This window comes from Neomonachus schauinslandi, chromosome 5 (genome assembly GCF_002201575.2).
Source record: "Neomonachus schauinslandi chromosome 5, ASM220157v2, whole genome shotgun sequence".
NCBI classification, from domain to species: Eukaryota; Metazoa; Chordata; class Mammalia; order Carnivora; family Phocidae; genus Neomonachus; species Neomonachus schauinslandi.
The window spans coordinates 154,023,278-154,047,466 of NC_058407.1; the positions used below are offsets into that span (position 1 = coordinate 154,023,278).

A 24,189-nucleotide genomic window follows, 5' to 3' on the forward strand; every position below is an offset into this window, starting at 1 on the left:
GGGGTGGGGGAGCGGCCCAGGCCCCATCTGAAAGGAGCAGCTGGGATTCAGCTCCAAGTGATTGCCACCACAGGAAGTGCGTGGGCGCCATGTTGCCCCATTTTCCAATCTTTCAAGAGCTCCTGAAATTTTTTGTTAATGCAAGTTCTCCTGATTTTTAATATTTCTAATAAATTCTAATTTTTTAAAAAAAATTTTGTCTAGATTTGGCCTTATGCTGTCCTTTTGCTTTAAAGTAAGTGAACCTCTTTCTTTTTTCTTTTCCTGATTTTTCTCATCCATAAAACAGAAAGGATAATCTTTATATGTCGGAGCTGTCATCTGCCACAAAGAAGCTAATGCCTGTTAAAGATGCTTTGTGATCCAGAACTTAAGAAAATCTTGGTCACCAGTATGATTGTTTGGTTTCAAACTAATGCTTTTTTAACTTAAAGAAATTTGAACATAAGCATAGTACATTGAAGTCACACGCTTAGGTCCATTGGCTCCTGAGGCCCCACTAAAATGACAGGAAAGAGATTTTCTTAATGGCAGAAGCTCATGAGGCTGGAGAGCAGAGGGATCATAGTTGAATTAGCACTGAGAACCCCGCTGCCCCCAAAGGCTGACACATTGGCACCAGGAACCTCTGGAAGGGAAGGGGAAGTGAAATGGGGCTAAAAATACAGGGCCAGTTGAAAGACTTAAAGTATCAGACTACTAGACCAGCTTACCTCCCCATGTAGCCAGCCGGCTGCCGGTCCATCACCCTGGAAGGCCAGGCCAGTAGAGAGTCCAGCTACTCTACAGAAAAGAGGGTTAAGGGGAAGTTTCCATATTGGCTCTAGAGGCTTCACCAGCCGCCTTTTCCCTCCTGTGCTGCCAGACATTGGCAGCTTGACTTTGACCCTCCTGGCAGAAGGCAGGCAACTAGAGAAACCCCTAGGGAATCTGTGATGAACTACTTAAAATGTCCTTCCTCCTAATGAAACTGGCTGCAGGGAGCACCTCACTGGAAAGACCTCAGCCACCCAACCCCACCCACATCCACAGGAATTCCCACAACTTTTAGAGCCCCATGCTTCTTCTTCCTTTTTTTTTTTTTTTTTTTAAGATTTATTTATTTATTTAAGAGAGAGATGGAGAGTACAAGGAGGGGGAGAGGGAGAGGGAGAAGCAGACTCCCCGCTGAACCGGGAGCCCGATGTGGGGCTCGATCCCAGGACCTGGAGATCATGACCTGAGCCTAAGCAGACGCTTAACCATCTAAGCCACCCAGGTGCCCCTAGAGCCCCATTCTTAAACTTGAATAGCCAGTCAAAGATCCCTATGTAAGGATCCATAAGCACTTCATATAAAAGACACTAGAACAAACCAACAGAAGAAACTATCTTGGAGCAAACAAAATGTAGGAAGAAGGAAACCTGAAGAAACAAAAAGCTATGGTTAATTTCCTTAGCTAAGATATTGCAGGGGTGGGGTGCCTGGGTGGTGCGGTCAGTTAAGCGTCTGACTCCTGGTTTCAGCTCAGGTCATGATTTCAGGGTCCTGGGAGATCAACAGAGGGTCCTGGGGTCGAGCCCCACATCAGGTTCCAGGCTCAGTGTGGAGTCTGCTTGAGATTCTCTCTCTGCCCCTCCTGCTCATGCTGTCTCTCTCTAAAATAAATAAAATCTTAAAAAAAAAAGTATTACAGGAGTCCTGGCTGGCTCAGTGGGTGGAGCGAGGGGCTTTTCATCTCGGGGTTGTGGTTATGAGCCCCATGTTGAGTGTAGATATTACTTAAAAATAAAAATCTTAAAAAAATTTTTTGCATCTACAAAAAGAACAGATGCAATTCTAAAAATTCACACAACAAAAGAGCTCTTGTAAATTGGGTATAGTCTTACAGAAATGAATAACTTAATTAAAGGGTTGGAAAATAATGAAAGAGATCTCCCAGGAAGTAGAACATTAATGATGTCGTTTTTGGGAGTAGTGCTGTTGGGGTCCAGAGCTGAAGGCCAAGAGAGGATCCTTGAGATATCTTTGGTGAAAAAAAAAAAAAGTGATTTTATTAAAGCCCGGGGACAGAGCTGCTTCTGCCCTTGGATTGTGAGGAGCAACTGATTATACACTTTGGGGTTGGGGGAAGTAAGGATAAGGGAAGTTCCAAAAGGATTTTCATCTGCTAAAGAAGACTCAGAGGATACGGTCTTGCTATTGTCAACCCAAGGTTGTTTTTCCCTCTAGCAAGGAACATTAAGACAGTTGGGAGCTTTCTGGAGGAACCATTATACTCTGCCTGCCTCAAGTATTTGTCAATGGTCTGCAGGTTATAAGGGCATTTAATTTTATCTACACTTCCTTCTGCCTTTGTTTCCCACATCGTCAACAAAAAAACCCAAAAAGATGAAAAATGTGAGAGAAAATTCTAGAAGTCAGAGGAACAGGCAAACTGAGCTGTACACTCTTCTATATTGAAACACTTAAAATGTTATCACTTTTGTGGAGAAATTAGGTAAGAACAGCCTAAGATTAGATATGTGTAGTTTTCATTTTTTTAAAGATTTTATCTTTAACCTCTATACCCCACACAGGGCTTGAACTCACAACTCCAAAGCCAACAGTGACATGCTCTTCCAACTGAGCCAGCCAGGTGCCCCTGTATGTGTGTTTTTTTTAATGATCTTTCCCTTGGCCATTTAAAATCTGGGACCAGAGTTCTAAGATCTTACTTTCATAGATAGATTTTCATACAGGCTTTTAATAGAAATTGAACTTGCATGTAGATATCACTGTCATTTTTACTGAATTATATTTGCCATGTGTTAATTAAAATTTAAAGAAGTGAACTCAGTCCTACCAGTATACAAATCATTTAGCAATAAGCAAATACTTTCACTCTGTAATACAGTGAGGGTTCCAGAAAGGTTTAGTTTCTTTCCTTCTACCTTGACGTACTTATAAGTATTTCAGTTTACCAAACGGAACTCCTAAGTCCGGTTAGGACTGGGTCTGGTATTTTCCTTTTATGAGCCATTTGAAACATCCACTTGTTTTTCTTCCTACACACTTCTTCTTTCTGACTTAATGCACATTTTCAGTTTTCCCAATTATAAACTAAATTCTAGAGAGTTGGCGCTCTTAATATTAAGTAGTATCTATTGGGGGAAAAAGTGTAATAGTCTTAATTAAAATAAAAGAAAAAATTTTTAATCTAAGAGCCTAATTCAGGAGCTTGACAGAGTAGAGGGGAGAGAATCTTTAAAAAAAAAAAAATTCAGGGCACCTGGGTGGCTCAGTTGGTTAAGCGACTGCCTTCGGCTCAGGTCATGATCCTGGAGTCATTGGATCGAGTCCTGCGTCGGGCTCCCTGCTCTGCAGGGAGTCTCCTTCTCCCTCTGACCATCCCCCATCTCATGTGCTCTCTCTCATTCTCAAATAAATAAAATCTTTAAAAAAAAAAAATTCAAGAATATTTCTTGGAATTAAAGGATGTATGTTTTCCGGAATAACAGGGCCCATGACTACCTAACACAATGTATAAAATGAGACCTATGCCAAGATTCATCTTCATGAAATTTCAGAACACCAAGGACAAAGGATCCTGGAAGCTTCCAGAGGGAAAGAACCAGTTTTATACATACAAAGGATCGCGAATCAGAATGACATCAGACATCCTCTCAGTAGTAACATTGGAAGTTGGAAGATGATGCCTTCTAAATTCTGGGGAAAATGCTCTTAACATACATTCATATGCCTAAACTATTTTCAAGTATAAGGATAGAATAAAGATATTTCCAGACCTATAAATTCTCAAAAAAATTAATCTTTCATGTACTCTTTCTCCAGAAGACACTGGAAGGTTTGCTCTATCAAAGGAAGGCTAGTGTGTGGGAATAACAAGAAATGCATAGGGTCCAGCACCAGATTGAAGTGAAATCAGACCCCCAAAGGTGAAGGATGATTCCCAACATGGTGGCCTTGCCCTAAACTTAGAGTTTATAGTCCTGTGGGGGCGCCTGGCTGGCTCAGTTGGTAGAGCGTGCAACTCTTGATCTCAGGGTCCTGAATTTGAGCCCCATGTTGAAAGAGTTTACTTAAAAAAAAGTGTATGGCCTGATAAGGGGCTATGGGAGAAATGTCTTCAAGAAACTGAAGCAATAGAATACCTTTTATGTCTGTGTGGCAAGGATGGACAATCTGAAGTTGAGTTAGGTACGAATTCATAGGAACTACACACATTTTTTTCCTCAGGCGATAGTTAACTATAAACATTTTCCAGAAAGGGCAAAATAATAGTTGAGTGTATGGCTGAGCTCAAGCTTAGTGAGTGCCATTTACTAATTACCACACAAATGAAATCACAATATGAATATTTGGGGGAGTGTTTTCTGTGGTGGAAGTATGGATGGTTACAGTTCAATTCTTACCTTCCTTAGTAGGAAGCCAGTCGGGAATGTCTAAAACAAACAAACAAAAAAACCCCAAAACAAAAGCAATGTAAGCGCGTGACATTTGGTGATAAATATCAGAAGAATCAGCTGAAAGCTGAAAGTGGTTGCCTGGGGCAGAAGGGGCAGGCATACTGCTGATTTTGATAACAAGCCTTATAGAATTGATATACACATGTACGGCTTTGATAAAATTATCAAAGTAAGAATTTAGGGGTGCCTGGGTGGTTCAGTCAGTTAAGCATCTGCCTTTGGCTCAGGTCATAATCCCAGGATCCTGGGATGGATTGAGCCCCGCATCCGGCTCAGTGAGGAGTCTGCTTCTCCCTCTCCCTTTGTGCTCTCTCTCTCAAATAAATAAAAAACAAACAAACAAAAAGAATTTATTAAGTTAAAAATTCATGATAGTAATTAATGTATCAAGCATCTACTATGTTTTATTGACTCTAAGACAGCATCGATCTTAAGATGTACCATTATTTTGTGAATCAATAAGTTAAAAAAAAAACTACTGAAAATAAACCACCTACCATTCATCACAGGATGCAGGTCAATTGTAGAGATATTAAAATGTGAAACACAAGTCTTAGCAACGATATACGGTATGTCAGACAGTGGGCTGGGCACGTACAGTTATCTCTAACCTTGCAACAAACGTATTATCGTATTATTGTGACCGTTTCACAGATGAGAAAAAGGAGGCTTAGTGTGGTCCTATGGCAAAACCATTTGCCAAGAATGTTTTCATTAATCAAGAAGGAAAGTTGGCGGGGCGCCTGGGTGGCTCAGTCCTTAAGCGTCTACCTTCAGCTCAGGTCATGATCCCAGGGTCTGGGATTGAGCCCTGCATCAGGCTCCCTGCTCGGCGGGAGGCCTGCTTCTCCCTCTCCCACTCCCCCTGCTTGTGTTCCTGCTCTCGCTGTCTCTGTCTCTGTCAAATAAATAAATAAAATCTTTAAAAAAAAAAAAAGGAAAGTTGGAAGTTTCTAAGATCAGATCTCATCACTATCCCAACATAAATAAGGACAACTGAGGCTGTGTTATTCCCGTGACCCACTAGCACCTTCCTGGGACACCAGGAGCTTGTTTGCAAAACTGAAACGTAGAGGAATTGAGGACAGGCGCCACCAGCAGCAGAGCCTGAAGCTGGATGTGTGACTCAACACAGGACATCTCACTTGGGCCTGTCAACTTAGATGGATCTTTGGTCAAGGTGTAAGGTGACAGCATGTCCCAGTTTACCAGGGAGAGCCCTAGTTCATGCCTGTGCCCTAGTTTTTCTTCTAATTTAGCATTTGTTCCAGGGGAAAAAAAAAAAAAAGTGCTCTGGGTCCCATGCTAAGGTTGTATGCTCTGCACACAACTAAAGTGTGTCTCCTGCAAGAACAAAGTTCCTTTTTGGGCAGCCAACATGATCGTGTGGTTGCCTTGGTTGTAGGGAACTCAATGCTGGTTAACTTTAGCAAAGAAGCAATTTGGGGGGAAGGAAGCAACTTACAGAGTGGAAGGTAAAATAGAATCAGGCCTCGGAAAGAGGTACGAGGGCAAGTGCCTAGCTCCCGGAAGCAGAAGGTAACAGATGGTCTGGAAGTTCAGTTTACCGCCCTATTGAGGGCTGTTGAGGGCCAGATTCAGAGTCAGATTCCCAGGCTAAAGCCTCTGATTGGCCTAATTGGGTCTTGTGCCCGTCCCCTTAGAGCTTTGATTGACTGTTCGTCTTAGACCACAGGCAAGAGTGTTTCCCAAAGGAAAAATCAGTATTGGAACCAGAAAATGGGGGAAATGATTCTGGGAAGGCAAAAACAACAGGTTCTCACCCAGACAGAGTATTCCCTTTGGGGAGGAAGAGGAAAAGGGCCCCGAAGTTTAGAAGGGAGTGTTAAAAGGAAACTTTTCAGATAGTTTTGTTGCAGGCCTATGTCAAAATTGTATTACAATCTTGCTGCAAGTGTGGATCCTCTGGGAGGCTAATTCAAAGATTCATATTTAGTAGGAAAATTTTCAAAAAATTGACTTTTTAATACAGTACCACCTCTATAGAGTAAATTGCACAATCTTCAGTGTACAACTTGATGAACTTTTGAACATTTTCAGCACCCCAGAAAGCTCCCTTGGGCCTTCCCAGGCAATATACCCCCACCCACCCCACCCCACTTGGGACAAGGTGACCACTTTTTGGCTTCTATCCTAGTAGACACAGTCTATAGGACAAGAATGATTAAATTAAAAAGAAAAGAATGTTCAGTACAAGTTTACTATGCTCTTGACTGACAGATGACCGTCAAAAGAGGGGGTAGAAAATTAGCTTCGAAGTATACATCTCAATGCTATTAAATTTCATAAGAAGAAGCTTAAGCATTTTATGAGAAATGTTCATTTCTTTCCAGAAAGAGATTCGTGCAGAAAGGTTTGGTCTCAGTCCAGGTTTGGGATAATTTTCCTTTTACAGAAGCAAGGGAGTGAAGAATGGAGGGGATGGATCCAGGACTGAGCCCCCATGCCCATCCTCACTGCCTGCAGCTGAGGGCTTATGCTATAGAGACAGCCAGCATTCACCTGACAGTCCCTAGATTGGGGGTGGGGGACAAATGGGCGGTGTTTGATCTGTGGTGCTTCCTCCCTCCACCTGCCCCATTAACCAGGGGCAGAGAAGTAGGCACACCAAGGGATGGTCAGGATTTCAGCCCTTCCCTGCGGGTCCAGGAGTTCTGATGCAACATTCTGCTTCTCCTGCTTATCGATTTCACATCCGATTGTCACAGACAGCTGTGTAAGGGGGCTGCAAGACTGCAAGAAACTCCCAAAGGGAGGCCCTGGGCTCTCCCTTCCAGAATCAGCCTGCATCTGTGTGGGCTCCCTGTTAAGTACCCCATTCAGTACGTATTAGTAGGGACAGACCTGAATTGCTCCAGAATGTTCTGTCAGAAATACCGCTAGCTTCATTTAGAGCCCCTACCATACAAGGTGGGGGGGGGCGGTTATTTCTTACAACGGACAGCTACCAGGAAGCACAAGCTTGAGCGGAACAGGGGCATTTATTGCAATGATAAAAGGATGTCTACAAGATGTGAATCCCACTGGGTCCTAGGAAGGTCTTGAGCAGGGAGCCAGAAAACCTTCAGGATTTCTCTACGACTCGGTTCTTCTCATCGTATCATTCTTTTTCCCCCCATGCACTGGCTTCCTCTACTTCTCCAATCTCTTTCACAAAACATGGCCACCCCAAATCTCCCTTTCTCCCTTGTTCCAGTCAGTCTTAGACACTAACACTTTAACACTTGAAAACAATCAAATTACCAAATCAGGAAATCACCATGTCTCAGTTCAGATTCTCAAAAGAGAAGCTGATTGGTTTCACCTGAGTCTATCTACCATAGAGCCCCCTGGCCATGGTGTGGCAGTGTCGGTGGAGGTGGAGGGGGGGCACACCGCAGAGGTGACTGCCAGGGATCCATTCTCTGGGCTGGTCAGGCAGTTCTTAGAAAAGCGAGATTAGGCAGATATTCCAGCAATTATCCTTCACCACGGGGATATTCCCTTTTGGGAAACCCAGCACACAACTCACAAAGTCCCTCCTGGTACTAAAGCACTGTGACTAGAGGAATGCTTCTATTCATCTTAAGAACTACTCCTCATTTAGCTTTGAATGCCCCACCATGGCTAGCCTGTGTCCTCAATAGATGGCTGCTTCTATATTTTTGAAGAATTCCTTTAAAAGCACAAACTCTCCTGATGCAATGAAATCTTTGCATATCAATATTTATGTTAAAGGTAGATGGAAAAAAAACTGAGTTGAGGAGGAATTGAAGGCAAGGAGAAATATGGGTGAAATGTTACGGTGTGTGCCAATTAGATATTAACCAGAAACTTAGATATAACAATATAATATAAACAACCTAAATGTTTGTATTCACATCATGGAATAAAATCTATATGCATTGGTAATAGACCTCAGAATGTTGGTATAGAAGAACAAGTTTCAGAATGATCTTGGCACAATAATATTTATGAGAATAGAAAACATACAGAAGACCATTCTATATATTGTTCATGAGAATATATGTATATACACACACACACAAATATCTGTATCTATAGGTATATATAGATATGAAAGTATAAAAAATGGATTGTATACACATCAAATCATAATAATAGTTATAGCCAAGGGAGGATGTTTGGGAAGGAGGTTTTATTTTTAATTTGTAATGGTCTAGTATATTTTTATTTAAAAAAATTTTTAATGATCTAGTATATTTTTAAATGGATTTTTAAAAGTACAGCATATTCATATCATTAACTTTTAATGAAAAGTATGTACATACGAAAAGAATTGGAAGTGAAATACCACAGTACTAGGTGGTGGGAATGTGGGTGATTATTTTTTCTTTGTACTTTTTCTGTATTTTTAAATATCTATTTCCATCAACATGGATAGATATTTTAAAAGCATATTTGGGTGAAAAAACAGTTGCAGATCAAGAGTATTAGTATGATAATATTTATGTAAAAAGCCATACACAATAAAAACAAAATATCAATTCTCTATGGGTATCTATGTATCCATATGAATATATCCAAAAATATCCACATAAATTCACAGCAAAAAATCCAGAAAAATAGATACTAAGCTGATGATAATGGTTACCTCTGTGGGTGGGATTTAGAGTCAAAGTTAAAAGAGCATTTGTACCTTATCTGCAAAGTTTTAATATCTTGCAATAATTCACTTATTATTTGAGTAACTAAAAATTAAAACACATAACTTTTCAGAGAAAACTGCTTACACCAGCTCCCCCGGGTTTGGTCTTCGGAGGCCCTGGGGCGAATTGCTGCGGGAATCCATCATTTCTCCGGAGATACGTGGCTCTTCCTGGGGTCTCCGGGTGAAACAGCCGACTCTAAACACGGATTCTTAAGCTGCTTTTCTCTCTAAAACCTATTTGGAACAAATCTGGGTGTAATTACTGGAGCAAAGATTTTCTTTTAAATACATGACATGTTCAAAATAAGTCCATCAAAATCAAGTAAAACATAAGAAACAGTGAAATTTGCTCGGTGGAGTATTAAGTAGCTTCCCGGAAGAACTCTTTGCTAACTGGGTAGCGTGGCCGAGCGGTCTAAGGCGCTGGATTAAGGCTCCAGTCTCTTCGGGGGCGTGGGTTCGAATCCCACCGCTGCCAGAGCGTTTTTTTCCTTTTTTCCCCTACCGCCCTGGCACCAGGGTCTGTTTTCTGCTCTTTTGCTGGGTCATCAGCGCCTCCTGCTGCCCAACCCGGCAGGCGGCCGGTATGAATGGAGCGGCGGAGGGGGCGGGTCTGCGCGCGCCGGGGCGGGGCATTGTGGGTAAAAGGAAGCGTGAGGCCCGGCCCGCTCCCCCCACGTGTCCGCTGGAGTTTCTCCACCAGCAACATGGCCGCTGCCTAAGAGAAGAACCGGGCCGCCGCCGCCTCTGCAGCCCGCGGGTACCTGGGCCGTTGCCGCCGCCCGCGCGCGGCCCCCGCGGAGAGGTGAGTGCCGAGAAGGCAGCGCACGCCCGGGCTGGAGCCGGGCCGCACTCGCGAGGTGGGCCTGGGCTGGGCTGCCGAGTAGGCCGGGAGGCCCGCGCCGCGCCGAACCCAGGGGCTGGGGGCCTCCCGGGACTCGGGCGGGAAGGATTGGGTAGCCTGCCCCCGTAGACCCGGGCCGGCCGCGGGCTCCGACCTCGGCCGGGCCTGGGAGTCGGGGATGCGGCGGCCGAGGCTGCCGGCGGTGACTCAGGGTCCAGCCACCGTGCTCCGCCCGGCCCAGGCGGGCCTCCCGCGGGAGCACCTGTCCGAAGGCACCCGGTGTCCCGCCAGCGCGGCAGCTAGTGGCGACGGCTGTGTGGTGGGCGTGAGAAGGGGGCCTGACCACCCGCGAGGGAGGCGAAACCCATTGGACAGTGTGGCCCGGGGCCGGGGGCCCGCCCCGCTGGGCAGGGGGAGGGTCCCCAAGCCGGCCCCGGCCCTCTCCTCGCCCTGAACCAGAGCAGTCTCCGCCGGGCCAGGCCCGGCATTCTTCATTCAGCTCTTCAGGCCTCCATTCAGCGTTCACTGAGAGCCGGCACCGTGCCGCGGAGACGGCCCTGACCGTGGGGCTGGAGGAGGTGTCAGTAAGCACGTCAAGTAAACCCGAACATAAACAAGGTCGTTCAGTTATGTCAGCTTTAGAATCGGTGGGCGATGGAGGAGGTCTTAGCAGTCGCCAGCGTTTCTTCATCTGTGAAATGGGGATAATAAAATCAACTGCCTCATAGGGTTGTGGTGAGGGCTAAATAGGGTAAGACGCGAGAAGCCCCAGCTCGCAGGGTTTGATTTGTGGCGGCCTTGTGCTCTCCGACATTGGAAGAAAACATGTTGCCAAGTAATAACAAAGCTCCCCGGAGGTTACATTTATTACCTTATTTAATCCTCACCGCAGCCCTCGGGAGTTTGGTACTTTTATTCCCATTTTAGCGATGAAAATAGTGAGACCTTCCAAGATTAAACCATCCCAGGTGGGCCATATATGGTAGATAGTTGAGGTGGGATTTGAACCGGTGTCGTTGTGCTTTGAGAGTCCAGGCTCTTCCCCACTATCCCATACTGCCTTTTATTCAAGAGGTGTGCAGCATAGTTGTTAAGAATACGGATCGTTGACATCAGCCAGACCCGGGTTTCCCCTCTGTCTCTGCTGTTCTCCAGCACTGTGACCTTGGGCAAAATTACCTACTCTCTGATTCTTAGTTTCCTCGTTTCTTAATTGGGAATGATGAATCTTGACTTACAGGACTATTGAGAAGATGCGAACGTGTGTGAAGTCCTTGGAGAAAGGTCTGATGACCAGTTAAGGATTAATTAGTTCTTTTTTTCCAGGCTGACTCTTTAACAGAGATGGAAGCTGAGGTGACCCAGAGCGGGGAGATGGCTTGCCAGAGACAAACACAGGCGGTTAGAATCCAGGCCTGGAGACTGTTTGCCCTTGGGGCCCTCTCCTCTTAACTGCGTTGTACTTTGTTTTCTCCCTCCAGTAGCTAGAGAGACTTTGGAGTTGCCTCTGCATTTCTGATTGGCCGACAAGTTAGATTCCTAGGTGCACAGGGATGCACCCAGGTGTGGCATTCAGGTATTTCGTTTGCTCTGAACCCCTCCTTTGCTCTACCTGGTGTCCTTGTCTCCTTTCCATTTGTTGGCAGCTCCCTGCTGGGGGGAACTTCGTGTGCTCAAGGCCACGGAGCCACTGCCATAGAGTACCATTATGGCCACAGGACACCCAAGGTGGTCACAGGTGGTCACTGCAGTTGGGGAAGCTTGGCTTGCGGCTGGGAGGGCTGCTCCTGCCCGGGCCACAGCCCGTGTCTGTTCTCAAGTGTCCGTAAGGCCCAAACCATGAGTCCACCAGTGTCTGGATGGGGCTGAGTTAGGCTCACAGGGTGAAGGGTCTGTTACTGCCTGATTTCATGTGTTCATTTATTTAATTGTTCTTTGTACTGTATTGAGTGTTCACTTCATGCCAGGTATTGGGAGAACAGCATGGATTTTAAAAAGAGATAATAGTCCTTATAACAACTTGATGAAGTAAGTGTGATCATCTCCACTTTATGGTTGAGGTAACTCAGAGGCCGCCTTGGAGCTTACATTCTAGTACAGAAGGCAGACAACACAAACGCAAGTAGACTAGGTGGTTCCAGATTGTGATAAGAACCATGAAGGAAAGAAAACAGGGAGAGCTGGTGGTGACTGTGAGCCGGTTGGCTCTTTCAGATTGGGTGGCCAGGGAACTTCTCTCCCCTCCTGGAGGGGTTGGGGGGGGTGATATCTAATGAAAAGGAGCCAGCTTTGAAAAGACGTGGGAAAAGTAGATGACATGCAAAGGTCCTGAGACAGGCTGGGGCCTAGCCTCTTGGAGGCCCAGCAGGTGGCTATCTGGCCATGTAGATGGTGAGGGAAAGGCAGGGGCAGGATCACATAGGGCCTTGAGGCCATGGAAGGGAGTTTGGATTTTATTCTATGTGGCAGGTGAAGCGTTTTGAGCAGGAGAATGATGTGATTGACTCTTTTGCAAGGACAGCTCTGGCTGTTTCTGGGAGGACTGGAGATAGAAAAGAGGGACCTCAGGGAGACCTGTTGGAGCAGTACTTTTCAATCACAGATGAAGGTTTATTAGTGAGTGGCGCCTGGCTGGCTCAGTCGGTGGAGCATGCAGCTCTTGATCTCGGGGGGGGTGAGTTCAAGCCCCACATTCAGCATAGAGATTACTTAAAAAAATACCTTTTATTAGTGAGATGTGAAATCACTTTGGAGGATTGTAACCAGCATGTTAATTTTAATGAGTGAGGGTAGAAAACCTCACTGCCTCACATCTAATAGGGGCAGTTAAGCTTGTGTGAAACCTTGGTTTAGTTCCATAATTGTGTGTATGTACTGGGTCGTTTCTGTGGAGTGGATTTCTTACTATAGGTCTTAGGCTGAAAACTTGGAAAGCCACCGAGTTGGATGATGCTGGCGGGGAGGATGAGGGGAAGTGAGAGCCCTGCTTTACCCTAGTCGCGTGTACCATCTGGAGGGAGGAGCCACAGCTCCAGGTACCTCATCCTCCCCGAGCTCCTCAGTGACTGGGGGAGGGGTTGGCAGAGCCCACCAAGAGCTGAGAAAGCCAGTTTCTCAGGAATGATTGCGTCTGGGGAAGCTCCCAGGCCACACCTCTTTGTACATATGACCTGTTCCCTGACTCGCGTGCAAGTCCCCAGTGTCTCGGTTGTCCACGGAGCCGGCTGGAGAGGAGCTAGGTGCTCGCCGTGCACCTGTGACCCCTGGCGGTCAGTGCAGACGGGGTGAGCCCCGGGGGCTCTGCCATCCATCCCCTTCTCTCTGGGCAGGAGCACGCACCTCAGACCGTCAGTTTAGGGCTTCTGGTTTTCATCCAGTCTTCAAGCCCTAACCACTGGGGCAGCTGGCTTCCCTCTGGTTTGCCTTCTTCCTCCACATCTTCCTCCACTCAGAAATCTTTGGTAGCTCCCTGTTAAATAGCCTCCTGTGGTCCCATTTCTTCTGTGGTCCCATGTATGGAGTGCCTGCTGCGGACTCGGGGGTACAGCAAGGGACAAAACGGACCAGAATCTCTGCCTTTGTGTAGCTTACTGCTTAGTGGCAGTGGGGATGGGGACAAAATGATAACAGAGCTGTGGTGGTGCGTGCTTGGGGGACAACCAGAGCCGGGAAGGGAGCTGGGGGAGGGTGTTGCAATTTTGGATAGAGTAGGCAGGGCAGGTCTTAGTGATGAGGTGACATTTGAACAAAAACCTGGAAGAGGTGAGGGAGGGAGCCATGAGGCTCTTGGGGTAGAGCAGTTACCAAGGCCCAAGGTGGGGGGAGAGGAAGGAAGGGGGCCTGTGGGAGATGAGGTCTGAGAGGCAGAGGGGTGGTGGCGGCATAAAGACTTGAGCTTCTGTCCTGAGTGGGATGGGAGGCCCTTGAAGGCAGAGGCGTGGCGAGCCCTGATGTGGCTTCCAGAAGGATCACTGGCGCTGGCCGTGGGGTTGGGCGAAGATCGGAGGGCTGTTGCTGTCGTGCAGGCAGGCAGTGGGGCTGGCTGGACGAGGGGGGTGGCAGTGGGGGGGGGGGGGAGATCCTAGACCTGCCTTCAGGGTGGTACTGACAGGAGTTGCTGGTGTGAGGTGAGGGGGGCAGAGGCATCAGGGATGAGGTCAGCACCGGGGCTGAGCAGTCAGAGTTTGGAACATGTATCTGGAGCGCATGAAAGGACTTCGGGTGGTACAGCTCAGGCAGAGGGCTTAGATGACCTTGAATCCCACCCATGGTGAAGGTATTACGCCCTTCTAAATATTTAATTACTTGGATGTTAAGTAGATAAGACCAAAATCATGATGGTCTTACCCAGAACTAGAGGCCTGGGGGCTGCTGGGATTCTGAAGGTACCCACATGACCATCCCCTTCCTGTGGGAATATGAAGAGTCAGCCCAGCAGACTGACTTCCCCTCTGCCATGGAGACCTGTGGCCTTCTCCCCTCCAGGCTTGAGGTGTCGCCAGTCACCTGGGGTCCCTCCTGCTGTCTGGTGTCATGGCTTGTCCAAATCCTTCTCTCCTTCAGGGCCCAGCCCAGATGCACCCCCTCCTCCCGGCAGGAAGGCCCTTCCCTTCCCTCTGAGCTTCCTGACCTGTAGCTGTTACCTGAAGTCAGATGGCCTGGCTGGCCTGGTTTTGAAGCCCGGTGCGTCATCTGGCCTGTTCTGTGGCTCTGGCTAGCGCATGCACAGCGTCCCCGAGTTCCAGTCGCCCTTCGATAATGGGGAGAGTCAGGCCACCTTGCAGGGTTGGTGTGTTGAATACATTAAAGTCTGTGAAGAAGGTCATTTTGTGTCGCACGCACCAAACAGGAAAATCCTCTCACACGAGGTCGGGCTTAAAGTCTGCTTGAAAGTCAAGTACCAGAGACAGAGCCCCCCCCAGACAGCCTTGGGACTGCTGGCTCTTTCTGCTGGACGTCAGACTCTTCCCTAACGCTTCCCTGTGGCCCCCAGTCAGCGCTCGAATATTTGCATCATGGCTGTGGACCAGCCAGCCTCCATCCCCCTGCCTGGCAGTGACCTCTTTTCTGTGCATGGTCGCAAAACCCTTAAAGCTGGTCATTTATTCTTTCCCACGGGTGCAGCCGACGTGTGCCGCCTCGGGTCCACCTGTTTGTACCCTCTGTTTGGTGGTTTTTCCCTCTTGTTTGGTTCTGGCCACTGGGGTCTAGAATTGGCCGTCTGTTGACTCCAGGGAAGATGTAGAAAGAAGGTCACTTGCTGTTTGTCTCAGGCTCTCCCCTCCCAGAGCAGGCCCGTTGCAGCAGAGGCACCCAGGGGTGTCGGCGGAATGGCTGGCTGACGTTTCAGGCCTCTTGCTGTCCCTTGCAGATTGAGTCTGAGGATCGTGCGGCTGGCTCCCCCCTAGTATGGCCAATGAAGAGGATGACCCAGTCGTGCAGGAGGTAACCGCTGCTCCCTACCATCTGCCGGGGCTGCCGGGGAGGAGAGCCCAGGCCCAGGGCAGCAGGAAGCAGGGCTGAGGCCCTTCCATCCATCCTTGGGCCAGCCTGGAACCTGCTGGCATCCCAGGGACCCCTAACCAGGCTGTTCCCTCTGCCTGGAACCCTCTTCCTCCAGATAACTGCCTAGCTGAGCCCTTCACTTCCTCCCAGTCTCTGATCCAGCATTTCCTTGTCAAAGAGGATTCCCTGACCCCCCCCGCCTCGTGTGGCGCTCTCCTGTTCACCCTCCCTGGCACCCCCAAGCCCCTTACCTTGGCCACGCCCTGTGCTTGGTCATAACCCTCCCCATCCCCTAAACATAATCTCCTTTCACTAGAATGTAAACTTCATGACGGAGGGATTTTGTTCTTCACCACTGTGTCCACAAAGCCAAGTTCAGTGCCTGTCACTTAGTAGATACTCAGTGACTATTTGTTGAATGAATGAATGGGTGTGACAACTCCCCCTTCTTCCTGGGCCTACCCAGAAGTCATTCAGCAGTTGTTCACTGGATCTACTGTGTGCTGGGGGCTATGACAGCAGTGAGCGAGCAAGGCAGTGTCCCGCCCTCGGGACGCTTAGGATCTGACAAAGAAGGAGACCCAAGATGCAGATGGTGGGGAGGTAGGTTCCAGAGTCAGCCCAGATCCAGACACATCCTAGAGCCTCTGGGCCTTTGCACATGCTGCTCCCTCCACCTAGACTGCCCTTCACACAGGCTTCGCCTGCGCTGATGCCCTTCACTCCTCCTTAAGGCCTGGTGGTGGGAGAGAACATGGTTCATATGAAGAGCCGGGAAGCAGGGAGGTAAACTGCTGCACGGTGGGTCAGGGGCGGTTAGTGTTGAGAAGAAAGAGTTGGGCCAGATCATTCTTAGAGGGGCTTGCAGACCACCTGAAGGTGGTGTGACAGGTCAGTCCAGGGTAGGTGGTGGAGGGCACAGGGAGGAAGGGCAGGCAAATGGGTAAGCTCTCCTCTGTCCCAGCCTCATCAGGAAAGCATTTAATCGGGCTCTGGGATGCATCCTGATGTGAGCAGCCCCGGGGAAGGCACATTTTTATTGGGTTGTAGTGGACCTAGGAGGGGGCCGGGAACTCTTGTCCTGGTCCCCCTGAGAGCCATAGAGAGGGAGGCTGGAGACTCGGTTCCCTCTGTTTCTAGCAGGAGCTGAGCTCTTCCCCCTCCCCCGCACTCCCTGTAGGAGCCACGACCCCTGACTGACATCCAGGGAGCAGGGGCAGGCCAGGGCAGGCCAGCCACCTGTCTGTCTCCTGTTTAAGTCTTCTTCCCTTTTTCCCAGATCGACGTGTACTTGGCCAAAAGTCTGGCAGAGAAGCTCTATCTGTTTCAGGTAATGATGAGACCAGAGGGCAAAGGGGCCACCTTGAGCATGGGGGTGGGGGGTGAGGGGCGCTGGGAAACCTCAGCCTCGCTTAGGGTTCTGGGCACCAGAGTGTGGGACAGGGGGTTTCTCTTTGCTCTTGTGGGTGGGCAGGTTAATAGTCTCTCATTTTGAAGATGGGAAAACCAAGGCAGCCGTGAAAGGCAGAACAGTGTTGTGGTTCTGGGGCTCTGGGGACTGGCAGCCGTGTTGAGGCCCAGCTCCATCATGACTTAGCTGTGAGCCCTGGGCAAGGTCCTTGAGCTCTCTGTGCCTCTGTTTCCTCATTTGCAAAATGGTGGCAGTTATACTACCTGCCCTGTAGCGCCCCGTGAGGGTTGGATGAATGCATCCAGAGTGCTCAGAACGTGGCTCGGCCCAGAGCTCAGCTCCACAGTCTGTTTTCGGACAGTTTGGTCCCATGTCCCCCATTGCTGCCTGCATCCCGAGGCAGCTGTTAACCTGTTTTCTCACTGTATGGATTTGCCTCTTCTGGACATTTCGTGGACACGGAATCATGGCATAGCTGGCTGCTTTTAACTCGACATCGTGGTTTCGAGGCTCACTCGTGGTCAGCATGTATCAGTACCTCCTTCCGTTTTATGGATGAAGAGGACTCCGTGGTGTGGTTCTATACAGCACATTGTGTTTGTGCATTGCTGGCTCTTTGGGTCGGTTCCACTTTGGGGCTATTATGAACAGTGCGGCCGTGAGCATCCCACACAAGTTTTTGTGTGGACAGGTGTCCTTTCTCTTGGGCACATCCCTGGGAGCGGAATTGCTGGATCCAATGGAAACACTAGGTTTCATGTTTAAAGGAACGGGCAGATGGTTTGCATTTCCAATAACAAGGTTATAGTTGTAAGTATTTTGTCTCCAGGTTGCATGTGAGAAGGTGAGGCGCAGGGAGGCTAGCCACTTGGGCATGGGGCCCAGGACGGGGCAGCAGTGGGGGTACTCCAAATGTGAGCTGGGAAGAGGCCCCGGCATCCCCCTGCCCTCTGCCCCCGGGGTCTGCCTTTACAGGCTGTGGGGCTGGGGGCCTGTCCTTCAGGCCTTCTGAACTGGTTTCCTCGGCTGCCTGCAAAATGGTGGGGAGCTGGTGGTGGGGACGGTGACCCCATATGTGTTCACGGTGGGCCAGGCCCTGCGGTGTCTGCTCTCTTTGCCTCACTCCCCGCCCCCAGCAGCCCCGTGAGGTGAGGACACGCACGTTTGTGGTGAGGAGCTGGCCCAGGTCCACACATTGCAAGAGGCAAAGTTGGGACCGGAACCCAGGCCTGATTCCAGAACCTTGCCCTTTACCACCAGCCGTCCCAGCCCGAGATCAGGAGATGGCAGAGCTGCCAGGGCTCAGGCCAGACCAGTCAGGCTCCAGACTGTTCGTCCTACCGCTGCCATAAGCTCTGGCCCAGGAAGCGAGGAGGAGTCGCTGTGTTGCTACCTGAGTGAGCTTTTAGGAAGTCACCGCTGCCTCGGGCTGAAACGTAGCAGATCTGAGAGGGCCCCACACAGAGGGTTCAGTGCACATGCTGCCGCGCCTCCAGCAGCTTCTCCCAGAGGCTGTCATGGTACGGGCAGCGCTGGCCACAGCTTCTCAACTTCACGCATGGTGACACTGAGGCCCAGAAGGGACTGAGTGGGTCAGTGGCAGTTTTTATTACGGAAAAGTTTATAGGGCAGCGGAGAGAGAATGGGGTAATGAATTCCCGTACACCCGTCCTCCACCCACAGCATGTCACCGGTCAGGTCTTCGTCTGTGCTGCCCATGGTCTTGTGTCCCTTGTCCTCTGCCTGGATGTCCTCTGCCTGATCCTCACTCTTGCCTCCCCGGCAGGACTTGTGGGTTACCAGAGGGGGGCCTGTGTGGGTTCCTGATGCTTAGGCTTGTCCCTCGGAGGTCAGAGACCCTTGAAAATTGCCTTTTGGAAGGAAGCTGGGTGGAGCCGGTATGAAGGCAACACAGGCGGGGACCAGCGAGGACCTCTGGTCTCTGCTTGGTGTTGATTCTTGGCTGGAGCCTGTGAGCCCAGCTCTGGGCTGGGCTGGGCCGGGCTGGGCAGGGTGGACTGACGGCTCCCTTCCCCTCCCCAGTACCCTGTGCGTCCAGCCTCGATGACCTATGATGACATTCCACACCTCTCAGCCAAGATCAAGCCCAAGCAGCAGAAGGTGGGGCTGCCCTCTGATGGAGGTGGAGGAGGGGAGGGCTGGTACAGGTGGGGGCTGATGCAAGTGAAGAGGAGACGGGCCCTTTGGGGACTAGAAGCCCAGAGAAGGAGCGATTGGAGGGTTGAGAGGAGAACCAGTTGCTTGCAGAGCCTGGAAAGCTGAGGAAGGGAAGTTTCCAGAAAGAAAGGGAGTAAAGCAGCTCCAGAGAGGCAAGAGGAGAATAAGGCTCGGGATGAGTTCGAGACTGGGAATGGGGGGCTCATGTTCACAGGATAAGGCAGGCACTGACGTGCAGCAGCTCTGATGGGCTCGAAGTGCCTCGAAGGGATGGGGTGATAGGGGCTGGGAGCGCTGGACACGTGTCTTGTCCAGGGGGTGGCTGTAGCTCCAGCCCCCCATTGCCCCCCATTGCCACTTGCAGTGACTTTTCAAGAGAAGTTGGAAATGAGGATTTTTATGAGAAAATCTCTTGAATTTTAAATGTTGGCACCTAATTTAGATTTTGGAGGGTAGAATGGGGAGGACAAATAGAACTGCATGACCCCACCCCGCCAAAACACTCTGGCCTTTCTGTTGGAATTGGGGTTTGTGACCTTTGATGCGGACTGAACCCCGGGGGCCCTTAGGGAGGGGTGTGTGTTGGGCCTGCTTCTGAGCAGGGCTGGGATTGGCAGGGACGGGGGTCAGGACTTGGCTGTGGCCAGGTTGGGGGTATCTTTGAGTTCCTCATAGCTGCTGGGGGTGCTTGATGCCTGCAGGTAGAGCTTGAGATGGCCATCGACACCCTGAACCCCAACTATTGCCGCAGCAAAGGGGAGCAGATCGCACTCAACGTGGACGGCGCCTGCGCGGACGAGAGCAGCACTTACTCCTCGTGAGTCCCCTGGGGCCAGCCTGCAGGCTTTGGTGTGCTCCAGTAAGAGCCTTCCAAAGGCCTGTCCGACACCTGGGCCCTGGTGCCCCATTGCTGGGCTCCCTCCCAACATCCCAGCTTCACATGCTTGGGCCTGGCGCAGCCCTGCCCTGTGGCAAATGTCTTCCCTTCTGAGAGGCCCCTTGATGGGAGTGGGGGCTTGACCCACCACCTGTCCTTGGGCTACAAACAGGGACTTGGGTTTTCTCCTCCCCGACTTCCCTCCTGAGGCCCACACATGCTGAGGTGGGGCCTTGATCCCTGTTCCTGGGTATTGAATTTCAGGAGGTGTCTGGGGTGGGGGGGCCGGTGCCTGCCATGCCCTGGGTCTGGAGCTTCCTTCCCCTTGACGTCTGTTCTCCCTGTGCTCCCAGGAAGCTGATGGACAAGCAGACGTTCTGTTCCTCCCAGAGCACCAGCAACACAGCCCGTTATGCTGCCGCACTCTACAGACAAGGTATCCGTGCTGGGCAGCCAGGCTGCCGTGGCTCCTGGAGGCTGCTTGGGTGCGAGGGAAGCGGGAGGGAGGCTGGGACGGCGGGAGGCTGTCCCTAGCCTGGTACCCAGCTTGCTGCTCCCCGAATGCCGGATGCCTGTAGGGGCCAGGCAGGTTGTAGAAATGGCATTGTCAGGGGGCTGGAATAGGCCACCTCTAAGGACTTCCGGCTTTGGTGCTGTCTGACCTGATAGAGGGGGTGCTTCCAAGGTCCCTGTCTCCTCCTGGGACACAGACATACACACAGCGTAACTTCTGAGACAGGTGGGAGGATTTTGTTTTAAATACAAGGTACTTGCGGGGCTCCTGGTGGTTCATTCAGTGGAGCATCCGACTCTTGATTTCGGCTCAGGTCATGATCTCAGGGTCGTGGGATCAAGCCCCATGTCAGGTTCTGCGAGGTTCTGCGCTTAGTGTGGAGCCTGCTTGGGATTCTCTCCCTCTGCTCCTCCTCCCACTCACTTGCTCGCGCTCCCTCTCCCTCTCAAAAAAAAAAAAAATACAAGGTACTTACGCATGAGCAATTTTACTTAGCATCTCCCCAAGAGAAGTGAAGCGTCTATCCACACAAAACTTGTACCTGGATGTTCATAGCAGCATTATTCACAGTAGTGAAGAAGTAGAAACAGCCCATAAGTCTGTCAGCTGACGCCTGGATAGCCAAGTGCACTACGGCCATGCAGTGGAATGTTATTTGGCCACGGGAAGGAATGAAGTACTGATACACCCTCTAGTGGGCATGATGCTCAGCAGGCCACATGTTGTCGGAGTCCATTTAAATGAAGTGTCCCGAAGAGGCAAATCCGTAGAGACAGAAAGCGGGTAGTAGTTCCCCATGGCTAGGAGGAATGTGGAATGGGGAGTGACTGAGGATGGGTTCAGGGTTTCTTTCTGGGGAGATCAAAATGTTCTTTGGGGGGCGGGGGGGCAGAGGGAGAGAGAATCTCAAGCAGGCTTCACGCCCAGTGCAGAGCCCGTCAAGGGTCTCGATCTCACGACCCTGAGATCATGACCTGAGCCGAAACCTAGAGTCGGACACTTAACCGACTGAACCACCCAGACACCCCTGAAAATGTTCTTAAATTGATTGTAGTGTTGGTTGTACAGCTCCAGGAATATATTAAAATACATTGACTAGTATGCTTTAAATTTTGTATGGCACGGGAGTTATATTTCAATAAAGCCATTAAAAAGTAAGTATTTAGAGTTCATAAAGCAATAAGTAAAACTAATTTGAACACTTAGGAAACAAACTAGAAAAGACTCAGAAGTAGTATCAAATAACTATACTTCTTTTTTGAACCCATGTCTCACGCCTTGCAGCTGGGACCGTTTGTTTCTTTCTTTGAATTAATTAATTTTTATTATGGTAAAATGTACATAACATGAAATTTACCATTTTAACCTTTTTTTTTTTTTTTTTTAAAGATTTATTTATTTTGGAGAGAGCACACTCCCAGGGGGCGGGTGGCAGGTAGGCAGAGGAAGAAGAGAATCTTAAATCTTAAATCTCCGCTGAGCACGGAGCCTGACACGGCGCTCGCTCTCACGGCCCTGAGATCACGACCTGAACCGAAATCAGCTCGGACGCCTGCCTGACTGTGCCACCCAGGCGCCCCTCATTTTGACCATTTTTAAGTGTGCGGTTCGGTGACATTTGAGGGCATTCATGTTGGTGTGCAGTAGTCACTACCACCCGTCTCCAGAACTTCTTCTGTAGCCAAACTTACCTGTCCTGTCTTTTTCCTTCTGAATCTCTGGTCTTGGTTTTTAGGATTCTTTCTCCCATCCTAGGTTGATACAAAGATTCTGCTCGTTTTTTTCCTAGTATTTATAGTACTTTATATAAAAATTTTTTAACATCTCTGAAAATTATTCTTGTATGTAGGGTGGTAAAATGATTCTTTTTTTATTTTTTAAGTTCCAGTATAACGAACAGACAGTGTTCTATCAGTGTCGGGTGTACAGCAGAGGGAGTCAGTGATTCTGGACCTGACTCCGTGCTCGGCACCATAAGTGTACTGTGAATCGCCATCTCCTGGTTCACCGTTCCCCCCACCCACTCCCCTCTGGTGACCCTCAGTGTGTTCTCTGTAGTTAAGAGTCTGTGGGTTCTGTGCTTTGTGTGTATGTTTTTGTTTTGTTTTGTTTTAAGTAGGCTCCACGCCCACCCAGAGTGGGCCTCAGGCTCACAACCTAGATCGAGGGTCACATGCTCTACCAACAGAGCCAGCCAGGAGCCCCGAATCTTTTTCTGTGTGTGTGCTTTTTTTTTTTTAACCCTGTTCTTTTGTTTCTTAATTTCCACATATGAGTGAAATCATATGGTATTTGTAGGACCATTTGCTTCTTTACTCCTGACTGCGAGCATCCCGCTCCCTCTGGAGTCCAGAACGCTTTCACAGAGCCACTTACCAGAGCCTTAGCGTGTGATTTCTTCTCTTTCAAGCCCACACTGACTTGAGAGAAATTGATGGTCTTTGCACTGCCTCCCAGTGCACACGTTTCACTCACGAGGAAAAGTCACGATCCTCGTCCAGGACTGTGTAGACAGTCCTCCAGCTGGCCCCGCCAGGGGCCATTCCTCCAGCCACATTTGTGCGGCCGACTTCTGAGCAGATTGGGTGGGGTTTTGACGAGCCGAGCTGGAGGAGGAGAGGCAGTCTGTGTGGGGAGGGGGCGGTGGGCATCGAGGGTGTCTGGCAAAGGCCCGGCGGGGAAGAGAGGCCGTGTTTGGAGCGGAAACGTTGCCGTGTGCCAGAGCAAGCAGCTGGGGGAGGGGGGCGGCGACCAGGGTCGGAAAGGCCTTCGATGCTCATGGGGGAGGGTGTGCAGGCAGGCTTCAAGAAGTGGCTTTGAGCAGAAGGGTCTGGGTTCGTGTCCTACTGTAGCTGTGTGCTCACTGGGCCAGGTGGGGTTGGGAAGGGCCGCGGGCCTGGTGGTGCCAAGGCCCTGAGACTGGGGGCTAGAGCGGAGGTGGCAGGTGGCTTGGCGGTAGGCCGAGGCCTTTGGGGGAGTGCAGGGCCCTTTGTGACTGCCGTGAGCCAAGCTGGGTGGGTTGGCCCCAGTTCCCAGAGTCAAGTCCAAAGCCTTCTTCCTCTGCCAGGTGAGCTGCACCTGACGCCTCTTCATGGCATCCTGCAGCTGCGGCCCAGCTTCTCCTACCTGGATAAGGCGGACGCCAAGCACCGGGAGAGGGAGGCGGCCAATGAGGGTGAGCTCTGGACCCTAGCCCTTCTGTCTGTCTGCATCTTGGCAGGGATGGGTGGGTCATGGGAAAAACTGCAGGGGGATGGATTCCAGGACGCTTAGCAGCATCCCTGCTCTACCCACTGGATGCCGGGAGCACTCACCTACACAGTTTTGACAACCAAACGTGGCTTTCTACATTCCCAAGTGTCCCCTCGTGGGCAAAATTGCCCCCGGTTGAGAAGAGCTGACTTGGCCAACGATCCCTGTCTAGGAGAATTCCCAGATGCCCCTGCCTCAGGCCTTCTGGGGAGTTGGGGCTCCACCAGAGGCTGCAAGCAGTGTCCGCTTTCTCTTGCAGCAGGAGACTCTTCTCAGGATGAGGCAGAAGAAGACGTGAAGCAGATCACGGTGAGTGAACTCTGGCCCCGAGGAGAGGGAGGGTGCCGCCTGGGCGGGGGGCAGCGGGCCGGCTTTGTAGCTCAGCTGCCCGGACGCAGCTCGGGGTGGGAGGGGCCGTGCAGAACCCAGGCTCTGGGGGTGAAACAGATACCGAAACGGTCCCATCCTTCAGAGCCTTCCTGCTGGGC

At 50.1% G+C, this 24,189-nt stretch overlaps 1 protein-coding gene and 1 non-coding gene across 6 annotated transcripts in view; both read left to right on the plus strand.

Moving 5' to 3' along the window:
- Positions 1–9,516: 9,516 nt before the first annotated feature.
- On the plus strand, positions 9,517–9,598 carry TRNAL-AAG. The gene has a single exon. It is a non-coding gene; the product is annotated as a tRNA-Leu (tRNA).
- A 208-nt stretch (positions 9,599–9,806) lies between these two features.
- The window catches only part of POLR3E (RNA polymerase III subunit E), a 29,793-nt gene continuing 15,410 nt past the window's right edge, over positions 9,807–24,189 (plus strand). For 3 of the 5 annotated variants that reach the window (XM_021686838.2, XM_021686840.2, XM_044915085.1), the window contains exons 1-8: positions 9,807–9,925; positions 15,336–15,409; positions 16,749–16,799; positions 18,924–19,001; positions 19,760–19,875; positions 20,289–20,371; positions 23,517–23,624; positions 23,961–24,010. In XM_021686838.2, the coding sequence (XP_021542513.1) occupies positions 15,374–15,409; positions 16,749–16,799; positions 18,924–19,001; positions 19,760–19,875; positions 20,289–20,371; positions 23,517–23,624; positions 23,961–24,010 (522 nt within the window). In that variant the 5' untranslated portion in view covers positions 9,807–9,925; positions 15,336–15,373. Of the gene's footprint in view, positions 9,926–15,335; positions 15,410–16,239; positions 16,256–16,748; positions 16,800–18,923; positions 19,002–19,759; positions 19,876–20,288; positions 20,372–23,516; positions 23,625–23,960; positions 24,011–24,189 lie in introns of those variants that run through there. The other 2 variants (XM_021686839.2, XM_021686841.2) reach the window with 2 other exon arrangements.